This window comes from Echeneis naucrates, chromosome 15 (genome assembly GCF_900963305.1).
Source record: "Echeneis naucrates chromosome 15, fEcheNa1.1, whole genome shotgun sequence".
Lineage (NCBI taxonomy): Eukaryota > Metazoa > Chordata > Actinopteri > Carangiformes > Echeneidae > Echeneis > Echeneis naucrates.
Genome location: NC_042525.1, coordinates 9,354,608 through 9,377,707, shown reverse-complemented (window position 1 = coordinate 9,377,707; position 23,100 = coordinate 9,354,608). Strand labels below are relative to the sequence as shown.

At 39.3% G+C, this 23,100-nt stretch overlaps 1 protein-coding gene across 2 annotated transcripts; it reads right to left on the bottom strand.

Moving 5' to 3' along the window:
- Nucleotides 1-1,722: 1,722 nt before the first annotated feature.
- On the bottom strand, nt 1,723-22,811 carry parga (poly (ADP-ribose) glycohydrolase a). 2 transcript variants are annotated; one of them, XM_029520936.1, is made up of 18 exons: nt 22,665-22,811; nt 21,996-22,058; nt 21,250-21,912; nt 21,019-21,151; nt 20,307-20,429; nt 20,136-20,216; nt 19,800-19,874; nt 16,420-16,512; nt 14,987-15,141; nt 11,901-11,980; nt 11,729-11,789; nt 11,162-11,237; nt 9,373-9,520; nt 5,708-5,786; nt 5,456-5,564; nt 4,913-5,018; nt 3,581-3,709; nt 1,723-2,952 (listed from the first exon to the last, which is right to left on the bottom strand). In XM_029520936.1, exons 2-18 carry the CDS (start codon nt 22,022-22,024, stop codon nt 2,771-2,773), a joined length of 2,322 nt encoding a protein of 773 aa, XP_029376796.1. In that variant the 5' UTR covers nt 22,025-22,058; nt 22,665-22,811; the 3' UTR covers nt 1,723-2,770. The 2 variants fall into 2 exon arrangements, with proteins under 2 accessions (XP_029376796.1, XP_029376797.1); XM_029520937.1 differs by having other exon boundaries at nt 21,996-22,061; nt 22,665-22,801.
- Nucleotides 22,812-23,100: the final 289 nt, after the last annotated feature.

Here is a 23,100-nt window from a genome sequence, read left to right as displayed (position 1 = left end):
TTCCCCTCTAGGTTACATCACAATCCCCCCCCCCCCCCCCCCAGTTAAATAAGATAATTAAACTTTTATGAAGGCTGAACATGAGTCATTTCAGCAAGTGGTCTCAGATTGATGGGTTTCTACCTTGAGTGGATTAAAGAATAAGATAATTGGCCCTCCCTCACTATGTCTCTCCAGCCTCTTTTCTCCTCCCTCCCCAGCCCTGCTCTCCTTTCCATCTAGATTTTCATCATTCATGCTTGCTGGCAAAGGAATGAAAAGTATTATCCATCATAAAAATACTGGAAACACCGGAGGGGGGAAAAAAAGGAGTGTAAAATGGAGCAGACAGGAGTAATGTGTGGTTTTTAAACTGGTCTTTTGTGCAAGCCGGTGTGTATACTGGGTGTAACCAAGTGTTTTCACCCACAGCAGCAATATCTTCACTCCAGCTGACATAAAGCCTACATGTTCACTGAGAGTTCTTCCTTTCTTTTTTTTTTTCCATTATTTGCATTTGTGTTTGGCGCTGCTCTCCAGCTGACCTGGAGAATGCAGGGTCAGGCAATTATGAACTGAAATGCCATTTTGTTGTGGTTGTGTTGTTGCCTGACAAAGATGGAGTGAAGACCAGTTGCTTTCTGGCGTTTTATTAATAGTGTTCATCGATGAATAGACCCTTGCCGCTGGGTTACAGGACTTGGTGTTAAATTGCATCCTGTTTAGAATAATTACATCACTATATGGGACAACTGTGGACCAGCTGTTTGGGCTTTGAAAAATGTCATGTGTATGGGGGAAGACATGCAACTACTCCCCAACCTCCTGTTTCTGATGAAATTGTTTTAGACATATGCAAAAGATGAAAAGGGTCTAAAAACATTATAACAGTTTTTGACTGGTTATTCATTTTCAGGCTCATATAGATTCAGTATCCAATGTTTAGTGGCATAGAGTCATTACAGGTTTGATCAGGTCAGAAAAAAGGTAATGTTTGGGTGACTCAGGCTCACAGCAACATCAACAGTTAGGTCTGCCAAACCAAATTCACTGAGTCCATAGCTCATTTGGTCAATGCTGGGCTCAGTACAAAGAGCGAGAGAAGCAGATAATGTCTAATCTACTTAACAGAGCCAAGCCTACACACCATTTATGGAACTCCACGTCATGAGGCTATTTAGGAACCCCAACTCATCTAATAAAGCATGTTTGGAGGGAGAATTAAATTTGGTTGACAGCTCTTGGTACATATGCTATCGCAAAAATCAATCACATTTCAAATATTAAATAATGTAAGATCTCATTACATTGAAAGGCAAATCTGTGGTGCCAAGACTGTTCCAGGCATGTACAAAAACGGAATGAATTATCTTTGATAGAGGCAGCAGTCATGCGATAAAATCTATTATTTCTAGATTATCTATAAGTAATAAGATTATCAGGATAAAAAGAAACATACTCAAAATACAGCTGAATGGCTTCTTGACACTGGCTTTGTCCATCCAGCTTCTGATATGTTCCAGTTCTTTCTTTCTGCTTTCTGAAAGAAAGGTGTCTTGGAGACATCCTTACTAGATGCCTGAACTTGGGACATTGGCTTTGGTTAATATTAAACAGGTAAAGAAAGGGTATGCAATCTCTAAATAGTCTTTGTCAGGACTTTGGTTGTATTATTATGATGTTTTTGATCACCGATGAGTAAATAATATTAATTTGAGCTGAGAAATAAAATTAGAACAGGATATACTTTAATTAAGAAATCATAATAAAAGAGTACAACCTAAAAACCTAAATTACATACTATGCAATACATTTACAGCCTTTATGAGTCTATCATTAAATAGATCCCACACTGTCAATCAGGAAATATAACCATTAATAAAAAAAAAAAAAACAAAAACAACAAACCAACCCATAACCACATCCCCAAAGTAAATATTGTGTAAAAACATTAACAAAAATAATATTTTGCGTGCAATTCTTTTCTTTATCTGCTCCCCCTTTATTTGTAAATACAGTATCAGTACTGTGCTTAACACTGAACATGTGTGAAATGATAGAATCAGTGTTCTAAGATGACAAAAAGCATGTATATCCGTTTCAACTGAGATGATCCTCATTCCAGTGTCCACTTTATTATTAATTGTTACTCCTATTAACACAAGTTTTAAGGATAATATGTGTGTTGAAATTTGGCATCCTAAGAGGATACAAAAGAGCAGCATATATTTGTAGAATATTTGATAAATAAATGTTTATCCATGCATAGACTACCGTATGGCATCTCATCATCTTTCTGCCTTCAGGAACCTCACCACACCAACGTATCCCAAAAAAAAAGAAAAAAGTTAGCAAACACAATATAAAATTAGATAAACAGGGTAGATTATCATGTCCTAGATTTCCAAAAGTGAAAAGTGTCCACAACCATGCATATGATGACTATTTGGCCATATTTGTAATTAGTATGAAGAAGAAAAAAGAAATCCACATCACATTTCGAAGTAAAGAAAAGGCCTTACAGCAACCAGGATTTACTATTGCTAAAAGTCCCTCTATGAAAAAATTCACCACAGATGGTGGCAGACTACAAGGCTCCTATACCACCACCATTGAGAAAGGCAAAACTGTGTTTGGTTGTTTGTGTGTTGGGATCACAAACTTAAAGGGAGTGTGTGTGTGAGAGAAAAAAAGTGATTGTAAGCACAAGACTGAGAGCACATTGAGGTTTTTGAACCTGGAGTCTCTATTAGACAAAGAGACAGGAGGTTGAGTCGCAGCTCTCCCCATGTTAACAGAAGTCCGACATTACAGATGATATCCCAGAATCCTTGTCAGGCTCAGAGGCGTTGGCGGTTGCTGGGGAAGAGATCTTCTCATAGATGAAATTGTAGAGACTGACATCAGGTCGGGCCGTGTGGCAATTCCTACACACTGTGTCTGAGTACTGGTTCAAAAGGCTGTACAACTGCCCTGGAAGTGGGGTGGAGAAAGGTGGGGGGGTAGAGAGAGGGTGACGGGCAGAGGAGGAGGATGGTATGAGAGAAATAGACAAAAAAGGACAAATTGTTATAGCGAGCACCTGAGAGAGGCCAAAACTGTAAAGGGGGGAAAAAGAAAAAAACAAAACAAAACAAAATCAAACACACACATTCACACACAAGCCTAAGCCTTTTCTCTGTAGCTGCACTTTAGGAAATGGATGGCTCGAGGGGAATTTCTCTGAAAGCTTCAATAAATGTCAGCGGAAGAAAAATGAAAAGGGGGAAGGGGAGAGGCTGGGGTCAGCTCAGGCACTTTGCAGTAGAGCCTGAACTGATGGGCTGAGGAGCAAAGATGGCCTATAAGGTGGAATAACTTAACATACAAATGGATTCCATTCCTTTATTTATGCATACTGTCTCTATAATGATACCAACACAGACAACTACACAAGCCTTTGGAGTACCACAATGTCAACTGTGGCTGATATCATCACTATTCCTGTGCATTATGTAATTTACCATAAGCATTCGACAGGGGTAGAACTGTGGAGATCGGTGTAACTCAAGCTACTACGACATAAGAACTGAATATATTTGGTTTTGCAAGCATATCTTACCAACAGTGACTTGTCTGTCAGTGAGGAAATTGTGCATTTTATGAACATCCCTCATTAGCTGAAGATCTCCAAATGTAAAGTAAGCCACATCTCTTCCAGCCTCTGCAGCAGCCATCATCTGAATCAGCGCTGAAAAAGAAAGGAGAAAGCTAAAAGGATATAGAGGCAAGAACAGTGCACCAGTGCTGGAGTGCACCAAATCATAAATGTGTAATTGACCACTGAAAGTAACTAACTGATTGGTCAATAAGCCTGACAAGGCGCAGCTGCTAGCTGAAAAGCATACAACTGACAGAGGCAATTTGTATCGCCGGAGTAAACAATCCACCACTGGTAGCATAGCCATCAACTGTACTCAATCTTTTAGTTTTTGCAAATGAGGTGTTAAGACTTTTAAATATTTAACAGAATGGATATTGATTTCAGATTAATGAACACGTAAAACAAACCATCATTTGCAAAAAATTCGCAATCTTTACAACATCATAACAGCTTAGTCTTACGTAACTACCACATCTCAAGTCAGCTCCAGGACTTTAATATAAAATACACTTATTGCCTTCTAAAAATACCATCTATGCTAATTCAGGGGCTAATGGGGGGGGGGGGGGTCTCCAGAAGCTAATATCATCCTCAGGGACTATCAAGTCAAGTAGAACGGAGGAAATTAACACCTTCAGTCTTTCATCAAACTGTACATAAACATATCAGTGTTTATACATCTGCATTCATTATACAATATAGAGTCCTCATATAGCTTGTTCAGTAATACATGGGTATGTTAAATATGAACAACATTAAAAGTAAATGAAAATGCATCAAGACGTTGACTAGAAACACCACCGGCCAAAAATGAAGTGGCGTCCTCAGGGGGACAGTTAAGGGGCTCCTGCTTATGAAGACTGATGTTGTGTAGGCCTGAAGGGACCTGCATCAGCCAGGATTTATAGTGTCTCTTCTCTGTAATCAATCGCCCTTTTAATGGAAAACATAAATGTGTGTCAGCTGATCAATAAAGGGAGGGAAGGAATGGAGGAGTGACACACCCTGGGAGAGCTCCTAATTGACCAGAAGGCTTTGAGAGAAACTGGCATCTGTGGCTGTGCTGCACATTCCATAGTGCATGAATGTCCTTTGCAGAGGTTCCCAGCGCTTTTAGCGTGGAAGAGTGGCTTACAATATCTGAGCTACTGACATTTAGCAGCTGTTAAAATTGTAAAATTCTAAAATAATTACCATGATGCAGTTGCAATACAGTTTGACTATTCAGCCTTTATACGTATTGAAAAACAATAGATCTCGTCATACATGCATGTTTTTAGGCGAAGATACCTTTGAGTCGTGTGTCTCCACCAAAAGCTCCACAACCCCAGTTGCCTGTGGCTACTGCAGAGAGGTGTATGTTGTTGGCATTACTCCGGAAGAATCCACAGTATGCCTGGCATGATTTCAGTCAGAGGAGGAGGAAGTAAAGAAAGGAAGAAAAGAGGCACAAGAATTTTTTTTTGTCCAGCCTTGTTCTTATAATCTCTGAACTATATAAATTTAAAAGGCAATATGTCATGTATATAGTGGTGGTATTTTCACTTTGCTGGATTTTACTTGGGCTAGACATCAAAAAGCACCACTAACGATAAAGGGTGAATTCAGGCTAAACAGTATGATATACAACTCTGGATATCGATGAACAATATTTTACCTAATTCCTCCACAGAAAAACAGATGTAGTAAAATGGTACAACTACTAAAAATAAGTGTGTCAGTAGCCCTAAAATAAATTCAATGGTGTTCTGGCTCTCAGAGCCTTTAATATCTCTATAGGTGAACCCGATTATGTATCAAAGTTCACCACAATCAGTGACATCTCTTTCCCACCTTGTTTAGTTCTCTGGTCATCTTCTCAGGCAGAAACTGCTCTAAAAAGTGTCTGTATTTAAGAGCATCAATGGCCACGATCTCTGTGCATCGTCTCTGCCAGTCATCCCTGGAAATGAGAGCGATGCAATCACACTAGTGGGTCAGACAAACATCCTCCAAATGCTTTCTGGGTGAAAGGGAACGAGGGTTTTAAAACATTAACTATGTTCTCATTAAAAAAACAAAACAAAACAAAAAAACAAAACATACCTGGGAGTTTCATCTGTGTAGCTCTCCTTCCATTTGTAACTCTCAGCATAACCAGTGTATTTACTGTATTGTTCAGTGCCTGGAGACAAGAAAGAAAGTCACAAAAAACGCAAAATTACGCAGTACTCAGCAGTCAGAGCACAGAGTGGGCCTAAATCTGTTTTAGCGCCTTGTTTCTTAAATCAAATTTGTGATTTCTACTCTCCCCACGTGAGTACATGGTATCAGCTTGTATTGGATTGTCATAAATACAGGCCATTGATTTAATAAGTAATCCGCTTTGGGGTTTGAAATGAAAAGCTTTCAGCTATAATAAGAAGAAACGGCTGGAGCCCAAGAAGCTAAGATTTTGTGACATGGCTAAGTTTTGATGAATGACAGTGCCCCTTGTCATTCATTAAATGTCAATGTAACACCCCTCTCATATTATGACAGTGGCCGTTAAAATTTCACTGGTAAGTGCTCAGAGTTAGCACTCCAACAGTTTGATCATTCATTATTATAAAAACAGCCGCAGTCGTTTCTCAAAGTTATGCCCATTAAAGGCTCTGTACATTATGTATTAGGTAAGAGGTGGAGAGACAGCACTGCGGAAAAGGAGTTAAACGTGGTTATGTGGTCAATATAACCTTTGAGGTTCGTGTGCAACTTGCAGAGTGGGGTAGATTTGCAGTTAAGGTGACAGAAACCAGAAAAGCTTATTCCAAAAGCAATGCTACATGTCCTTCTGTGGAGTACCTATTGAAACTCAGGAATATAATACTGCTTTGCAATTCATTAAACTGATTTAATATCAAGAATGTACAGTCTACCAGTAGTGCAACTGTAAAACAAACCAATTTCTGGGTTTCTATGCCAAAGTATGACTCTAGCTAATGACCTGTCCCAGAGTCAGGAGATAAATCACCAATATCAAAAAGCATTTTTGTGTGCAGGCTTGGCAAAGAGACAAAAATACAAGCCATTATAAAATCTCTACTCAAGGCAGGCAAATTAAGTTTTGTTGACTAGCGACTCCTAACGTCAAACAACAGGATACGCCTATCACATCTTCCATCAAGAGATCTATTTTCCTCTTCCTTTCACCTTCAGTCTTTTGTTCTTGCAACTGCACAATAGCTTCCTGGCATACAGGTCTCCATCACTAGATTATTTCCCAGACCTCTATCTTCCCATCTGAAAATCCTTGTGGACAAAACTGAAGCCCCATGTGAAGACACCTCTAAAGACAAGCAAATCTGATTAACCAGATAGAAGAGACAAAAAAAAAAAAAGAAAAAAAGACAGGAAGTCTTATAAGAGAGACTAGACTTCAAGACGAAAGACTGAATGCGTGTGAGGAATATTTTGAGGGTTTTAATGAATCTATGGCGTAACTGACCCATTCCATTAGTAGAGCAATGACCTTAGCTGGGCAATAAATTCTTTTCCGTCCAAATGTAATAAAGTTAAGTGGAGAGGAGGAGGAGGGAAGAGGGAGGGGAGCAGAATTATGGGAGGCAGGGAGGACGGTGACGAGCAAATGAAGGTGACTTGCAAGGAATGGGAATTTCAGAGAAGACACTATGGCGCCACATAAAGAAGAGAACGTCTGGCCTACTGCAAGTAAATAACTTAACAAGACAAAAGTCAATTTACACATTGATTTTGTTTGCTTGTTAGTAATACTAGTTTGGTTCAGAGGTTCCAACGGGACATTTGTTTTCCTTTCACAACCACCCTGTAAGTAACAAGCAATGAAGATTTTGATACATATTGGCCATCTGTCCATGACAAAGCAAACTCCATTTTCCATATATTTTTGTTTGTCTATGGGTCTATTTTTATTTATTTATTTAATTTTAATCAGGCACAAGTTCCAGTGGGTATCAACAGAGCGTATCAAGTTTGGGAACACTGTTTCTATCTTACTTCATTCTAGTCAAGTTTAAAGGTGAATTTTATGGTGGAATTATGTAAATGCCTCCATGGTTTGAATCTCTGCAAGTTTGTAAGGAACAGCTGAAAGGCAGGAAAATGGTAGGATGGTCAAGAAGGGAGGAGTAGAAGGAGGTGTGGGGGCAAGTGAGAAGGCAGAACACTTAAGACAGGTTGACTGAGGCAGAGCGAGTTGGAGGTTGAGAAATAGAGCAATTCTGCTGGGGGAGAAATGAAGGATAACTGGGCAGTCCCAAGTGAATCAATGCAATGGATTTACCTTCCAACCAAATGTAAAGACGGACGGAAAAATTAATGGAGCCCAACAAATGCACAGGGCTCAATGACCAACAGAAAATAAGTCAGTAGACAAAAAAGACTGGTTTACTCTATAGTACAAAGATGTGTGCGGTTTCTAGACAAAAATACCAGGCAATATAGATCCAACATACTACATGACATGCCATGACATTATGAATAAAGTATTTTCAGTATGATAGTATATGTATAATGTATTATGGGACAGCAAGACTAGAGCTAGATATCGTCTTTTTCTGCCTCATATGACCAAAGTACACTGGTGACAATTGTTGCACATGATGTTCTACATATACACATATACACACACACACACACACACACGGACCAAATCAAATATCATAACATTCTCAGGTTACCTGTTCTGTCCATGAAATCACCAACAAAACTGGCAAGTGGGCTTAACTTCAGTGCAGCCCAATTACTGAGAATGCAACTTGACATATTGCCATGATACGCCCACAACACCATTAAGTTACATCACTTAATGACTGTCACACAGAAGGACGAAGCCACAAATCAAATGGATAAAAAAAAAAAAAACAAAAAAAAAAAAAAAAAAAAAAGTCATAACCTTTCCTTAGGAAGACCATTATCGTGATACTAATAATCGGAGCAGATTCTTTAGGCCCTGTGAACATTCTTCCTTTCATCTTATCCGTTTCCCAGTCGCAGAGGGAGCTGGAGCCAATCCCAGCTCACATTGGGCGAGGGCAGGGTACACCCTGGACAGGTCACCAGTCCCTCACAATTAACCTAAACATACATCTTTGTCTTTGGACGGTAGGAGGAGAACCCATGCAAGCACAGGAAGAACATGCAAACTACGTACAGAAAAGCCCCAGGCCAGAGAACTGAACTCACAACCTTCGTGTTAACAGTCAATCATGCACAAGATACACACAAAACCTCTGGATCAATGTTGAGTCAGTATATCTATGAGCATTGATAATTTAATATTGATAATTGATAATTTCCTTTCTACTTTGTGCAAATCACTCCTATTACATTTGAATCCCTTCATTCTGAGCACTGAGGTAATAGACTCGAATCACATAAATCTTTCTTTACTGAGGCTAAATTTATACTACACCTGAGCTTAATTGCAGTTTTTATTATTTGATTTCAAATTTCAATATGTTCAGCAATAATAGAATTAATACATGTGGAATTGTCCAAATACTTACTGACTGGACTGGGTATTGGACATTTAAAAACTGCTTGTATAGGGATTAAACTAACCCTAACCCTTAAACTTTTACTTCTTGAATAATTCTGATAGATTCATATATTTCCAATCTCTGCATAAAATAGTAATACCAAGAGTGATGAAGGAATATACTGGGCAAATTTATAGATGTGCATTGGACACATAAAGCATTTGGTTAAATCAAAATACAAGTCTAAAAATTGATTTTGACAGTGATTACCTGTGATGATAAGGCATTCATTGTATTCCAAAGCTTCAGTAAAGAGACGAGAGACAATGAGCTCAGGGTTGATGACGAACCTGATTTCCTCCTGGACCAGTCCATGCCCTGTTACTCCTCCACCTACAAACCTATTTGCAAAATCCACCTAGTGAGAGAAAAGAAAAATATGACTAAAATAAAATAAAATGTGACACATTGCCCCACTTCTCATCTTAACAGCTTCCATCATAACCCTCAAATATTCATGAATTGTTAAACTCAAATGAGGCACATAAGAAACGAAATAAGACACTATGTATATGTGTATATGCTTTGTATAAATAACATTATATATGCAACAAGAAAAATTATACAATAGATTATGTTAATATATTGCCATGCGTCCTACCCACTGAGTGCGCTTGAGCTACTGTCACACCAATTAGTTAAATAAATGACTCTATTACTGTCTCCTGATTATCTGTCACCCACTGTGCTCATTAAATACAGATAAATGTCTAAGGATCACACACCGCTTCCTGCTTGGAAATAATCAGATCAGGAAATTGTAGAAAAACAACACGCATGAATTCTAGAGAGATGTTCAAATGACAATAAACTCTACAGTTAGTAGTGAGGAAAGCATTAATCCAAAATCTGCTTGAATGACCATCTCCGCTTGAATATAGGGGAGAAATAAGCCTCTTTACATTCCTTGCGAAGGTTCATTATTCAGCGTTTAATCCACAGGAAGAGAAGGAGCATCAAAATTGTGGTGGGTACTTCAATTATCCTCAGTGTTTGGCATCCTTTAAAAACACATTGCAAAGGTAAGAATGAAAAAAAAAAAAAAAACAAACAAACAAAAAAAAACAAAAACAAACAAACAAAAAAAACCTGTGGGGAAAACGCCAAAATAAAGGCTACAGTGTGGATAATTAAACTACATTATTTTTGATTATTTCTGGTCTCAACTTGAACTAGAGTTTAAAGAGTTTGTTTTAATAGTATTACAGAAGTGTAAGTTAGTAAGTGCAAGTCAAATTTATTGTGTTGCTCATGCATTGACTCATGTCTGTATGTTTTTCAACTTCAGTGAATGCAACATTAACACATTGGATGAGATACAAATTCAAAATGACTGATGAGATTTCTAAAGAAATATTGCAGGTTCTGGTATTTTGATGTAGGAAATATTTCAGTGTGATGCTGGAGCTCCATGCCATGTAAGTTCACAGTCTTTGTGGTGTGGATAAGAGGAGTTTCCATTCAGTCACAATGCTGCTATTTAAACAGTCAGTCAGGGGTGAGGGTTCTGCTCACTGGCCCACAGCTACGTCAATCTAAGTGACAGTGAGCTCGTTTGTATGTGCATGTGTATGTTTTCTAACTAGTCCCTCTACTCCACACCTCCCTCACTAGATCAACCTTAACCTCACCTTCCTCACTCTTAAATCTCACCTCCTGACAGAATGACAGCCAACTGCCCACCCTGTCGAAACTAAACACACAGCCAGTGCTCGGCTCGGTGACGTAGCCATCAATCCCCCTGCAGGACATCTCGGTCGCTGCAATGAGATGACCCTTTTCATCTTTTACTCCTCTCTCATCCCTTACCCTAGGGCCTTCTCTTTGGCCCCTTGCCCTTCTTTACTACTCATCTGTATACATCAGCTGTCAACTAGGGCGGGGGGGAAAATTAACTATCATTAAAAAAAAAAAGAAGAAAAAAGAAATTACAACCAATTTTGAGCTAAAGGTACTGACCTTAGAGAAACACTGAAATTAAATCATCAGGGAATCGTACCTGCAACATCCCGTATCCATTATCCTCAATTGTCCCCTCACAAGTGATATGTAGGCGCGTCAGCTGAGTCTGACAACTTGACAAAGAGAAAAAAACAACTTAAAATTTCAAGCAATAAAGGTATTCTAATGTGAAAAGATTCCCCTGATATACAGTTTCAAATTCAATATATTCAGTAAAGTATGTATGGTTGTAGTAAAAATAAATAGATAAATAGATAAATAAATGACAGGGCAAGGGTTTGTGAAGTTGGATGGGGACTATTTGTGACGCATCTATGAATAGCTTTTAATCCCAAAGAGTTTTGCTGCAATTATTAGTATTATTGTGGAAGTGAGATTTAAACTACTGGGATGGAAAACAAACTACCACTTCAGCTTCAAGTGTTTCCACAATAACTTATCTGTCAATTTAGCAATAACAAGAAAATCAGATTTGCTCAATTCAGTTGTACACTGGACATTTAAATAGATTTTTTTCTATTTAACTAAAATTCAATTGTTCTACCATAAATTTAAATTCAGAACATTAAAATCATTAAATCCATTACATAGTATAGAATATTACCTTTCCCAGTTTGGAGCTTTGTTCAGTATTTGTCTCGTGAATGTAACAAGACCCTTTGGCTCTTGAGAGAAAAAAAACAAAAAACAAAAAACAATTCAAATAATATCAATGACTGGAAAACATTTACGGGATCAATTGTGGAAATTCCATGAGGAACATTTTTAGTGCTTACTGGTCTGTGTAACTCTTCTGAAGTAACACAGTAGTGTCTTCAATTTCTCAATTTTTCTTTGGGAGGATCCTTCAAATAACCTGAAAAAGAAATGGGAATCTGGCTTGGCAAAGGAAATTTTTTAGATGTTACCAATATTGTTCAAATGGTACTCATGATAGTCTTGAAAATGGTGACGTGTTTAGAAAGTTTTTTGGAACCAAATGAAATCATGTGTTAGATTTTAGCAGTATTCATGTTTCACTGAGAGTCATTAGCTATAGCTCACTGCACAACCATGCTACGGCATGTCATGAGTAAGGCTGAGCTTTCAAACTGGGATGTCGTTGCTCCCATCTACCTCCATCCTTAATACAATGACAATGCCTTAGGCCTTGTGTCAGTTCTACACTGTTACCATAAAAACTAGGGTAGAGGGGGGCGAGGGAGAGAGAGAGAGAGAGCCTTGGGTGGACATCTTAAAATGCCCTATATTTGCACTCTCCCTCCATTAAAAGCAACCTAACCTGATGACTAATCACAGCCCAGCATGAATCTGAAGGAGAAAGGTGAAATCTCCAGTCTCCCCACAAATCCTACATGCTGAAGACAGAGAAGCAACTAATTATAAGAAAAGGACAAAAAGAGACAAAATCTCAGCAATTTTCATTTTCACAGATCATCACATTAATTACTGGTTCTTATCCACTGTAAACTTGCCTACTATATAAAATGTAACAGGAGACAAGGTTTCTGACAGTTTCAACTTCACCAATTAGGCTATTTTTCCCTAATTGAGATAAGACCACATCCAGTCAGTCAGTGCACAAAACAAAAAACAAGGATGTATTCTTAGTAATGAGTTTTTATTGCTGACTAAATTGTTAACAGGTTTGCTATGTCATTTCCCTCTCAAACAGAGAAAAACATGAGCTAAAGACACAAGCCCCCCCCTCCTCAACCCTTGGATTCATCACTTAACAGAGGACAAACCTTGACAGTTTTGCCAAAACAGCAATCAGTAGATTGCTTGCTACTCTGCTTATCCAAGACAGAGCGCTACTGTAGCCGATAAGCAAAGTGACGGACACTCCTGCAATTAACGTAGAGGGGAGTAACGACCCAGGGCCTATTTTAGACTGCAGTGGTTGTCTTCTCTAATATTCTCAACAACAAGACTTTTTTGCTCCCTTTTGTATCTGTATTTTGTAGAAGGCAGACATACTGATAGATACGGCAGACCCAAGTGCCTGAATCCGAGTGCTGGCATGAGTCTGAAATGGCCAGCCCTGCAACAGGAATCAATGCTTATAATATTACAGAGGCTTCTTCACTTTTCCTTCCCCTGGCGTTTGATGTGAAAGCAGATATCAAGCACACAGATGACTGATTGTGAAAGTACAATTATGGTTTGGATAAAAAGGAGTTAAAGGATGGAGTATGGACCAAGTCACAAATAATCAATATGACTGTCCTTGGGATTCATAAAAATAATACTGCTCAACCCCCAAGGAAGAGCAGATGGCTAATTGGGCTCTGAATAGCAGTTAGTGTCCATGCAGATTGCAGGGAATAGCAAAATTATATATTACTAAACCTAGCCTTCTTGTTCTGCAAAGAGTATTATCATAATGAGGTATTACCAAACAGACATCTCCAGGCGACAAGACAGAAAGATATTTCACATATCACTAATAAAGACAGTGCATCCAAAAAAAAACCCAAAAAACCCAGGAGTGTATGAACAGGTGCCAACACTCTATAAATACAGGAACAGATTCATATTATAACACCAGCCCTACCTCATCCAGAAACCAATGGAAATAAATGTCCAAAAAATCCACACCAAATTCAACATCTGCTGAAATTCATCACATCTACTGCCTTCAGCAGAACCAGCAAGACAACCTGAAGCTCATTAACAAAGGCAATATGAGGAAAAATGCAACACCAGCTAATCTAGGTGCAATACTCCCCCACCTTATTCTGCTGTCTGTCACAGGTTACACCAGCAGAGCAGAGGTTACATACAGTACAACAGTCTGAACTACAACAGACATTGCTCTCACAGGCACAGGCCAAACCACATTCAACACTTTTCAAGTAAAGTGACACCTCAAGATTGTTATAGACCACAGAGAGGTAGGACAGATGTGCACATTCAAACAATCCATCATAACTATTTATTTCAATTAGCCCCCGTCAGGGTTTCTTAACAGTTCATTGGTTCTGAGTGGGTAGAACCAGGGGACATCAATTTAACAATCCTACTGTCAATGTCCCACCTCCACACAAAGACGGTAAACACAGAGACAGATTCTCTGCCCAGTTCTGCCCTATCTTCAAGGTAATCTATATGGTGGAAGTTACAACACAAATATGGAAAGAAAAAAAAAAAATTATAATAATTGTCCTTGACATAAGACAGATGAGACCATAAGATGTGACTCTTTAAACCCAGATTCAATTCCACTGCATGCTAGTTCAAAATAAAAGAACAGACAAACTCCACACTGGATTAACCGAATGCTCACTAAAGCAGCAGCAACTTGTGGAAAAACATTGGATTAATCTATTTGGCTTTTTCAAGTCAGTAGTGCCCCCTTATGGAAATCAGTTTATTTTTCTCTGAATGTTAGGATCACCTCAAACAGTCATTCAATTAAAATTCTACCAGATTTTCAAAGATTACTGAGCGTAATTGTGAAAGTTAAAACATGTATGAGTGTGTATGATGCCCAGTTACTGTAAATTCTAAGAATGAAAGCCATGAGAACACTTGACTATTTTTATTCTAACTATGTCTAGTCAACAGGTACTGTCACTGAAGGATAGAGATGTGTTTCACAATGCCAATGAATACAATCATGCTCCTGCCAAGAGCCTGGTAAGCTTCTCGTTGCATACAAAGCAATGACGGTAACTCAGGATCAATATCCAAGTCTACTGACATATATTTCTGCTGAAAGTAATGGCTTACAAAAAGGACACAAGGGGCGAATCTCATTTAGTAAATAAAATACTAACAGCCACAGCTCACTAAATACCTATGGTGGCCTACTTATCAATGTTTTGTGTTTCCACAGTCTTCTGTGAACAATTTTTACCTGTAGAAGTTGATCTCGGGATAATTGCCGTACTCTGACTTGCGGGAATTGCGTCGGGGGAATGTGCAGAAGAAGGCATTGGCCAGAAGACAGGCTATTTGCTCCTGAGACAGAGTCAAGGAATGATTCACCCTGGACTTCAACAGTGGAATTGGCTAAAAATAAAAAAGGAAAGAGGAAGAGGGAAAATAGAGCGAAATAAAAAACAAAACACAATAAATTAAATGTGCAGAGTCTAGGGAAAGGGACAAAACCTGATAGACAGGCAATATGAATGGGAAATGTAGGGACACAGGGACAGATGCTGAAGAAACAGAAGGTTAGGGTTCAGTATAGTAGGTCTATGGGCTAATGGGGGTAGATAATTAGTTTAGCAATCTAGCACACAGAGGAGAGAAGGAGAGCTCCATTAGGTAAGTGGGTGGCGGTAATTAAGGTCCTGGTTCTCCCCCCCCAGTTTCATTCAGTTTGACAGACAAGGTCCATCTATCTTCAGTAATTAGGGCTAAAGAGTGTCCCAAGGCTGCCCAGTTAGCAGATCAATACCAGCCCTGATTACACACACATAAACACTAGCCTTGATACTTAATACAAAAACATAACTAAGAGTCAGAAAGCTTGACTGTCTAAAAAATTACAAATGATTCTGATGTTAAACCTTTGCCAGAAATCCCCTCTTTCAATTAAAGCTGACAGTACAGCTCTACTGTGGTTTTGTCTCCAAAAAGAACTGTCTTGCTGAGAGTTGGAGGTGGATTAACTTTATTAAATCAAATTGTAGACACTGAACTAGATAAGTGAAATAAAAAAATTCCAATCTTGAAATCCTTCCATTGCTATAATTAATGACCAAGAGCAAAAATTAAGACAAATGGGGATGACATTTAAAAGATATCACATGGATCAGGTCCATTTAACGTGAATAAAAGGGAGGGCCTTCTGAAATTTGATGAGTGTGATATCAAACCCTGTTTCCCAAAGTATACTGCACAGAGTAATGACTGGTGTGGGAGTCCAAAGGAATAGGCTGAATTTAAAAAAAAAACAGTTCCAGCTTAGTGGAGCATTGAATGCAGAAAGTAAGTAATGTTCTCAAGTGCACAAGCATAACACATCGGCTGGATGACAGGACATGAGACAGACCTCTCCTCTTTTAGTCCTCCTTTCTAGCGAAGCAGTTCTTGATGTGAACTAAAAGAGGGGAATTCATTATCCACCAGATGTAACTCACAAGCTGATCCCGTACATGTACAGTCTAACGCTTCCTGCCTTCCTGCTGACTGCTAACACTTTCTTCTTCTACCTCACCACTGGTGAACGTTTGAATTTTTCAGCTATGCAGGACTCGACCTTTCAGGTTGCTCACAGAACTCCTGCAAAGCCCATTAACATACACCCTGTGCATATTCAAAAAAGGAGTAAATTGCACCTACCATCGTGCAGAGACAAGGTGCACTGAGTGCCAGGTCGACCATGGCAGGTAAAATGGCCTGAAACAGCTGTTGCACCTCACAATGCTCGAGACACTGGGAAGAAGGGGAAGAAAAGAGACATACATACAGACAGAACTACAGTTAAATAGTATATCTCTATGGAGTCAACTGCCTAGTTAGGCAGGAAGTTACTCAGAGCCAACAGGCAGAGTGACTGATGAGATCCAAAGTGACATGCCAGCTTAAAAAAAAAACCTAACACATTGAAGTCATGAGCACATGATTTTTTTTTTTTTTAAATCAAGGGTGTGTTTTTCTTATTAAATACATGTTAAGAATTTTGAATTATCCGTTTGTTTTATACATTCAGATTACATTACTCTTATTTTCTAAAAAGCAAAAGCTTCACCTGGACAATATTTATTCAAATTTGCATTTTTTTCTTTCTTTGAGGACTAAGTTCGAATGGTGTAATAACAACTAGACATCGAGTCTGAGGTCATAACCTCATCCCAATAACAATCTACTCTCATATCCAGCCTCAAAACTCAGTTATCAGGAATCCCACCATTTCAGCAATGAAAGAAGAAATGCTGCAGGGCTGCTCACTGTACAGAACCCGTTTCAGTGGCAACTACCATCAATTGAGTAGCATCCCTGCCATGACTGAGCTATCCATACGTCAGCCTACAGCTTAGCTCAGCATCCATCTGCAATTCCCTCTAAAATAAACACCCAGTTATTCCATCATAGACCCAGATTTACAACGCAATCACTTATGAGTGTATTGGCTTCGAATGTCACCGTCATCAATCACTTGCCTTATTCTATCAAGGTAAGCAGGGGGAGCTTGTGCTGATTAAATGGACCTTCTGGAGCAAATGCAAACAAGCAATTGTGGAGTGAGTGGCAGGGTCACTTGATTTCCAACAGAAAGTCTTTCGTGGGTGATTTGGCAAGGCGTATTTATATGGCTGCAGAGCAGGTCTGGCTAAATGCTGTCAGAAGTAATGAGCTGGCAGACATCATAAAGCGCTCCTGTGGGACTAATAGATGGTAGTTGGTGATGCAGCAGGATGAAGGCAGAACGATGATCTGCCAGCCTTCCTACAGCTACAGCACCCGGGCACACCAGCAACACTCGGATTGGGCTGCACACACACGCTATACCTTTCACATCAATACATGACAGCAGGACAGCAGGACAACAGGACAGTTCAGATTTACCGCTGCACAGAGTAATGATAGATTCCACTCTGATCTTCAATCCATTCTGGACTTTACACGTTATTTTCTTTTCCTGGCAGCTCAACCTGATCACATTTGATTTACATAGTTTATTTATTTGTTTTATAATTTTTTCGTTTTTTTGGCAGTGGGGGGGGGGTCTTCTGCAGAAATTGTCACATTTGATTACTTTTTAAATCATGCATGAGTCAGGGAAATAGAAGCAAAACAAGAAGCCCAGCTGAAACAGAACTGAAAGGGGTATTATTTTATTGGCTTGCTGCTTAATGTTCATGTATCAGCTGTACTTATTCCTGAGCTGCTTTCCCCTTCGACCCTCAGACGTTCATTGGGAAATGACACAATGACAGTTTCAATTGGCAGGGGAGAAACGCTAAGAGAATTTCCAGCCAATTCCTAATTTGGATAACCCTTCCCCCCATGGCTATTACACGTTGAACAGAGTGCCAATCTCTAGCCCAGGGGCAATGTACTTCATGACAATTACCTCAGTGCTGCATAAATGCTGCTACAGATTTAATTAAGTGTTCGTGGCTCAAACTCACACCAAACTGCAGAGAAAAAATAAAAGTGTGAATAGAGAAGCAGTACAATCTATTCAAATCAAGTCATTCCAGTCAATCTCAATTCTGTTTGGATGACCCAACAGTGGAGGGCTGAAAACTTGGTCCATGTGATTCTTCACTAGATTAGACCATCCGTCAAAAATGAATTCGTTTGATTATGCATGTCTGCCCTGGAATGGCAGTGGTTAATCATTGCTGCCTCAGTGTTTGCAAATGCACCCTCATACCACATCCATCATCAAATATCCATTATAATGACAAAGGACTGGGGAACCAGTAGGGATTTTGTATCCATTTGCTACTGACTGTAAAAAGTATAACATCCTGTCTTAAAATTAACTTTTTGTATTCAAAACTCGACTTGTCCTTAGCCTGTGAGCCACACCCTTCCTTGCCGAATGCATCAGCAGCAAAGTCATGAAGCAATTGGGGGAATCGCTGTAGCTTAGGGCAGCAAATGGATAGTTAGAGCTGCTGACGCAATAGAGTCTTGGAAGGGCAACTTTCCTGTTGGCCTTGCTTAGCATTCTTACAGCTTTAATGGATTTTTTTTTTTTTTTTAAATTAAACTGTATTAAGCTATAAAAAAGCTCAGCGGATATTGATCTATTGAGCTCTCTGCATTGAAGCTACTTTAAGAAATTATTTTACTGAGGAAAAAGACCATTTTGAAATGGAGTGAATCACTGATTAGAATGAATTAGGCACAAATACCAATTTGACTGGGGTGGATTAAGTATGAAATGCTCCCCCTAATTGTTAGAAATCCATTAGGATAATGATCATGTTCCTCATAACACTAAGACATCTTACCTTTTGTAGAAAATTTTGACAAGAAATCAAATAACTCATGTAATATATGTAACCAAAGCACGGTTAAAGTTAAAGACTTAGGTGCTCATAGATTCTACATGAAGACTCATTTCAAAGGAAATGCATCTATATAGATACTAGAGGAGAAATTCAATATAGATATATAAAACTGTTTAAAAAAAAAAGAGCTTTAATAAGTAATAATAAAAATAATAATGAAGGACAAAGATTCATCCCAGCGTATCCTTTTTAACAACAGGTATGTATTCAAGTGTCTGAACAGAAGATAACGTGTCAAAATAAAGGAGAAAGGAGACACAATCGAAGAAAGATGCTCCCTTGGTTCAACTGTAACAGCTGCTGCCGTAATGCTCTGTGCTCATCTGTTCTACCAGTATGATGCATATTTGCTCCTGTGAGACTACAAGGTAAGGGAAGGGGACAACACTGATGAGCTTACAGACAAAAAGTTGAGAGCAGACTTCACTGCTCACTGAGGTACGTTTTAAAGACATAGTTGTTTTAAGTTCAAAAAACACAGACAGCCTCCACAAGGAAAAGTTCAACAAAGGAAAGCTTAATTCTGAATCTGTCATGCAGATGCTGATGAATAAATCGTGAAGATAATGGATGGATGAATTCACCATGCTCCATGCTCCATGCTTAGCAAAGACAAATGCCTAACTGCGGTCAGCATTCTTTGAGGAAATCATTTTAATGCTATATTTAATGTAGATGTCCAAAATAACATACCTCTGTGCAAAGAAGATTCAGGGCAGTGAAGTCCCATTTCTTTGCATGGGTTGTGTTGTATCTCAATATTGCATCCTGAAGAGGAGAATTAGCAGTTACTCTTAAACACACAGAAAACAGTATGGCTTGATATTTATTGCATTTTGAATGCCCAAACATAGACAGGTTTTAAGTCTCCTATTTAGTAACATAGTCAGTTATAGTTAATGCAAACTCTGCCCCCACGTGGCTGATTGTGGAACTTTTTTTGAGTTGAGAATACAAATTCTCCAGTATCAGGGACATGCTGGACAAATAATTCAGATGGGCAAATCAAGCTGAGCATTGGTGTCTTACCCTCAGATCTAGAGAACTTTTGAACCCTCCCCGCAGGGCATTGTGAATCAGATCCCAGCGACTTTGGACACCACCTCCATCCTACATGGCATAATAACAATTTCATTCATTTCAATTCAGTTTAATGGAAGCTTGTAACGCAGCTAAAGAACAGAACTAAAATGAGTTTACCTCAGTCTCCATAGGAAACAGGTTCTTTTCAGAGCAGGGCATCTTCACTGACATATCATCCCACACGTCCTTGAACTTGGTGGGGTATGGTACAGGGACTTCTCCCTCTCTGAGGAGATCTGTCTGTAAAAAGGGAAATGAAATGGGTAAGGAAACCAAATGTCTTTACATTCGATAATAAGATAATAGATTTGATTATTTTGCTGGCTGACTAACCACATGATAGCTGTTCAGAAAGTTTTCTTAAAAACAGCAATTAAAAATGTGTTATAGTTTTTGTAATGGAAGGGGCGATGGGCATAATATTGGGTGTCATTGGCTGTTGATGGTTAAAGCACATAATAGCTACACACCAGCACTGACACTGGTCCTAAGGGACTAGCAGTGGAGAACTAGAGCTGATTGGAGTTTTACTGACAAGAGGACCTGAGGGGATCATGGAGAATGACTTCACTTCAACGAGCAATGCAGTCCCCCTTCCTCAATCCCCTGTCTCTTTTTACATAGCCCCTTTTCCCTTAGTTTATGGCATTCCCTCTTATGAGAAACATGTGTAGTCCCAGTGCACAGTGTCGAAGCACGCCTTCATTATGACTGCAGTATTCGCCACAATGTACCATATTAAAAAAAAAAAAAAACAAAAAAAAACAAAAACAAAACAACAACAAAAAACCCCACAAATTCGATAATAACCAAGTGGTTGTTCACTCACTCTGACTGTGACAGTGTGGTTAGCCAGTGCTTTCAGTTGTGACAGAGGGGGGGCACACTGGGGCATTCTGTTCAGCTCATCTATGGGTGTTCCCAGCCACCTTTGTTCTGGATCATGCGATGCAAATGAAATGCTGTGCAAAACAGACCGTCAGTATATCACTGTTATATATAGAGTAAGAAACAATTGGAAAATTATTTACTTATCTAAAAAGCCAAACATGTTAAACACCTTTCAAAAATTTCATCTGGCTGGCTTCGAATGAAGTCCTGGCTCATATTAGATGAGCCACTGCACTCTGCTACCTCAGCATCCTCAGTCCCCATGGAAACCACTTGGAGTCTTTTTTTACCAAAACTTCCAGATTCAGAGTTGTTGAAAAACTGCTGAGATTTCACTACCTGAGCCTCAAAGTCCTCTGCACAAGTGCTGTCATCCTGATCCTTGTGTGCAGAGCTGTCGATGAGCACGGTTTTAGAGATGGGACTGTCAGGACTCAGCATCTCCACATCATTGGTTGAACTAACATCTTTCCCAGGACTAATACTAAGACAAAGGGCGACATTGGGATTTTGGGGATGTGAATCCACACAAGTTGTTTTCACAGGGTGGGGGCCAGGTGAACTGGGCCTTTTAGATTTCTGTCCATTCGAGCAGTGCGTCTGAGCAGAGTAACATCTGCTGCCAGCGAGGCCAGATTCATCCAGGCCATCAGCAGACTCACAGTCCATTGAATTCTGCGAGGCGTTGCCATCTTGAGTGTTCTCTGTTGGTATAGAGTCTTTTGTAGTGTCAGGTTTTGGAGGTCCACAAAATAGTTCATCACTTCCATCTGTTAATTTTATTGGTGGAACACTATCATCAACACCCTCTGGCTTGACTTCAGCAGTCACACTGCAACAGAAAAGAAAAGGTCAGACCCACTCTAAAAATTCAACTTTTATAAGCTCATTATTTGCCTCTTTTCCCTTCCTTACCTTTTTTGAGAATCCATTGTTTCATCCATCTTGACCAGGTCACACAAGATGAATCAACGACAGCTGCTTAAGAAGGAAACACATTGAGCTGATGAAAAGGTCAGTGAGTTACGCTACAACTGTACTCGATCGCAGTCTCTTTGGAAGTTGTGTTGATGTCTGGTCTGAATAATATTTTGCTGAGGACCGTCAGTAAAACTTGGTGGATTTGCGATGTAATTTTGTTTGTTTGCAGTGAGGCTGGGCGGTAAACGGACAATAGACAGACTCGGTGGTTTTAGTTTTCATCTCCACCTCCACCTTAAGGCTTCAGATATATACCCGCACAAACATGCTGGGGATGCGGTGGCATTAGGCTTTTACGAAACAACAGCAAGCTAGCAGCCTAACGAGCCTTAAAGCTTACTTTGACGTTCCCCTCGCGAAATAACATTGTCACCAGGTTATTTGTGGTATTATCATTTCATCCGAGCGGCGTGTTTGTCTCACACGGTCGATGTGAGCAAATTCGGCAGGTCAAAGAACAAATCATCTCAAGCTAACTTAGCTGTGATGGCTAATAATCAAAGCATTAGCTATTAGCTTTCATTATTGTAGATAGCGCCGCCGTAATTGAACCTGATCAAGATAGCAGCGCTGTTTCTGTGAAAATGAGGGAAACCAACTTACGAGTATGTCCGTCTTTGTGTAACACTTCAGAGTTGGAAGCATTACATAATTATATATTTATTTTCAGAGAAAACTCTGCCTCCCCAATGCACACATTACACCAAATGTTATCGTTCCGTCATTGGTTCACTCCAATTCCGGGATTTGCAGCCGTTCGCCTTGACGGCAGGGAAATGACAACCAATCAAAACGCTTTTGTAGGAAAAAGAGCCGGATTGGAGATCGGTATCATAGCAGCTGGGTCACAAAGCGGTTTGGTGTCGCAATGAGAGTATCCGTTAAAATAAAATAAAGCCTCCGAAATATATTTAAACCTCAGTTAAACTACACGGCACTATGGCAGCACAGGGACAACAAGTTTTGGTTGTTCACTTGTTAAAAAACAAAGTTGAAGGAAATTGACAAATCAGACCATTAACAACAAACAATATAAACA

What these genes read in the sequence shown, in the direction of transcription:
- parga (XM_029520936.1), bottom strand. Translation starts at nt 22,024, where the DNA reads ATGGATGAAACAATGGATTCTCAAAAAAG. An exon ending in ACAATGGATTCTCAAAAAAG is followed by an intron (nt 21,913 to 21,995) that starts GTAAGGAAGGGA and finishes TTTCTGTTGCAG; the next exon opens with TGTGACTGCTGAAGTCAAGC. An exon ending in TGAATCTTCTTTGCACAGAG is followed by an intron (nt 16,513 to 19,799) that starts GTATGTTATTTT and finishes CCTTCTTCCCAG; the next exon opens with TGTCTCGAGCATTGTGAGGT.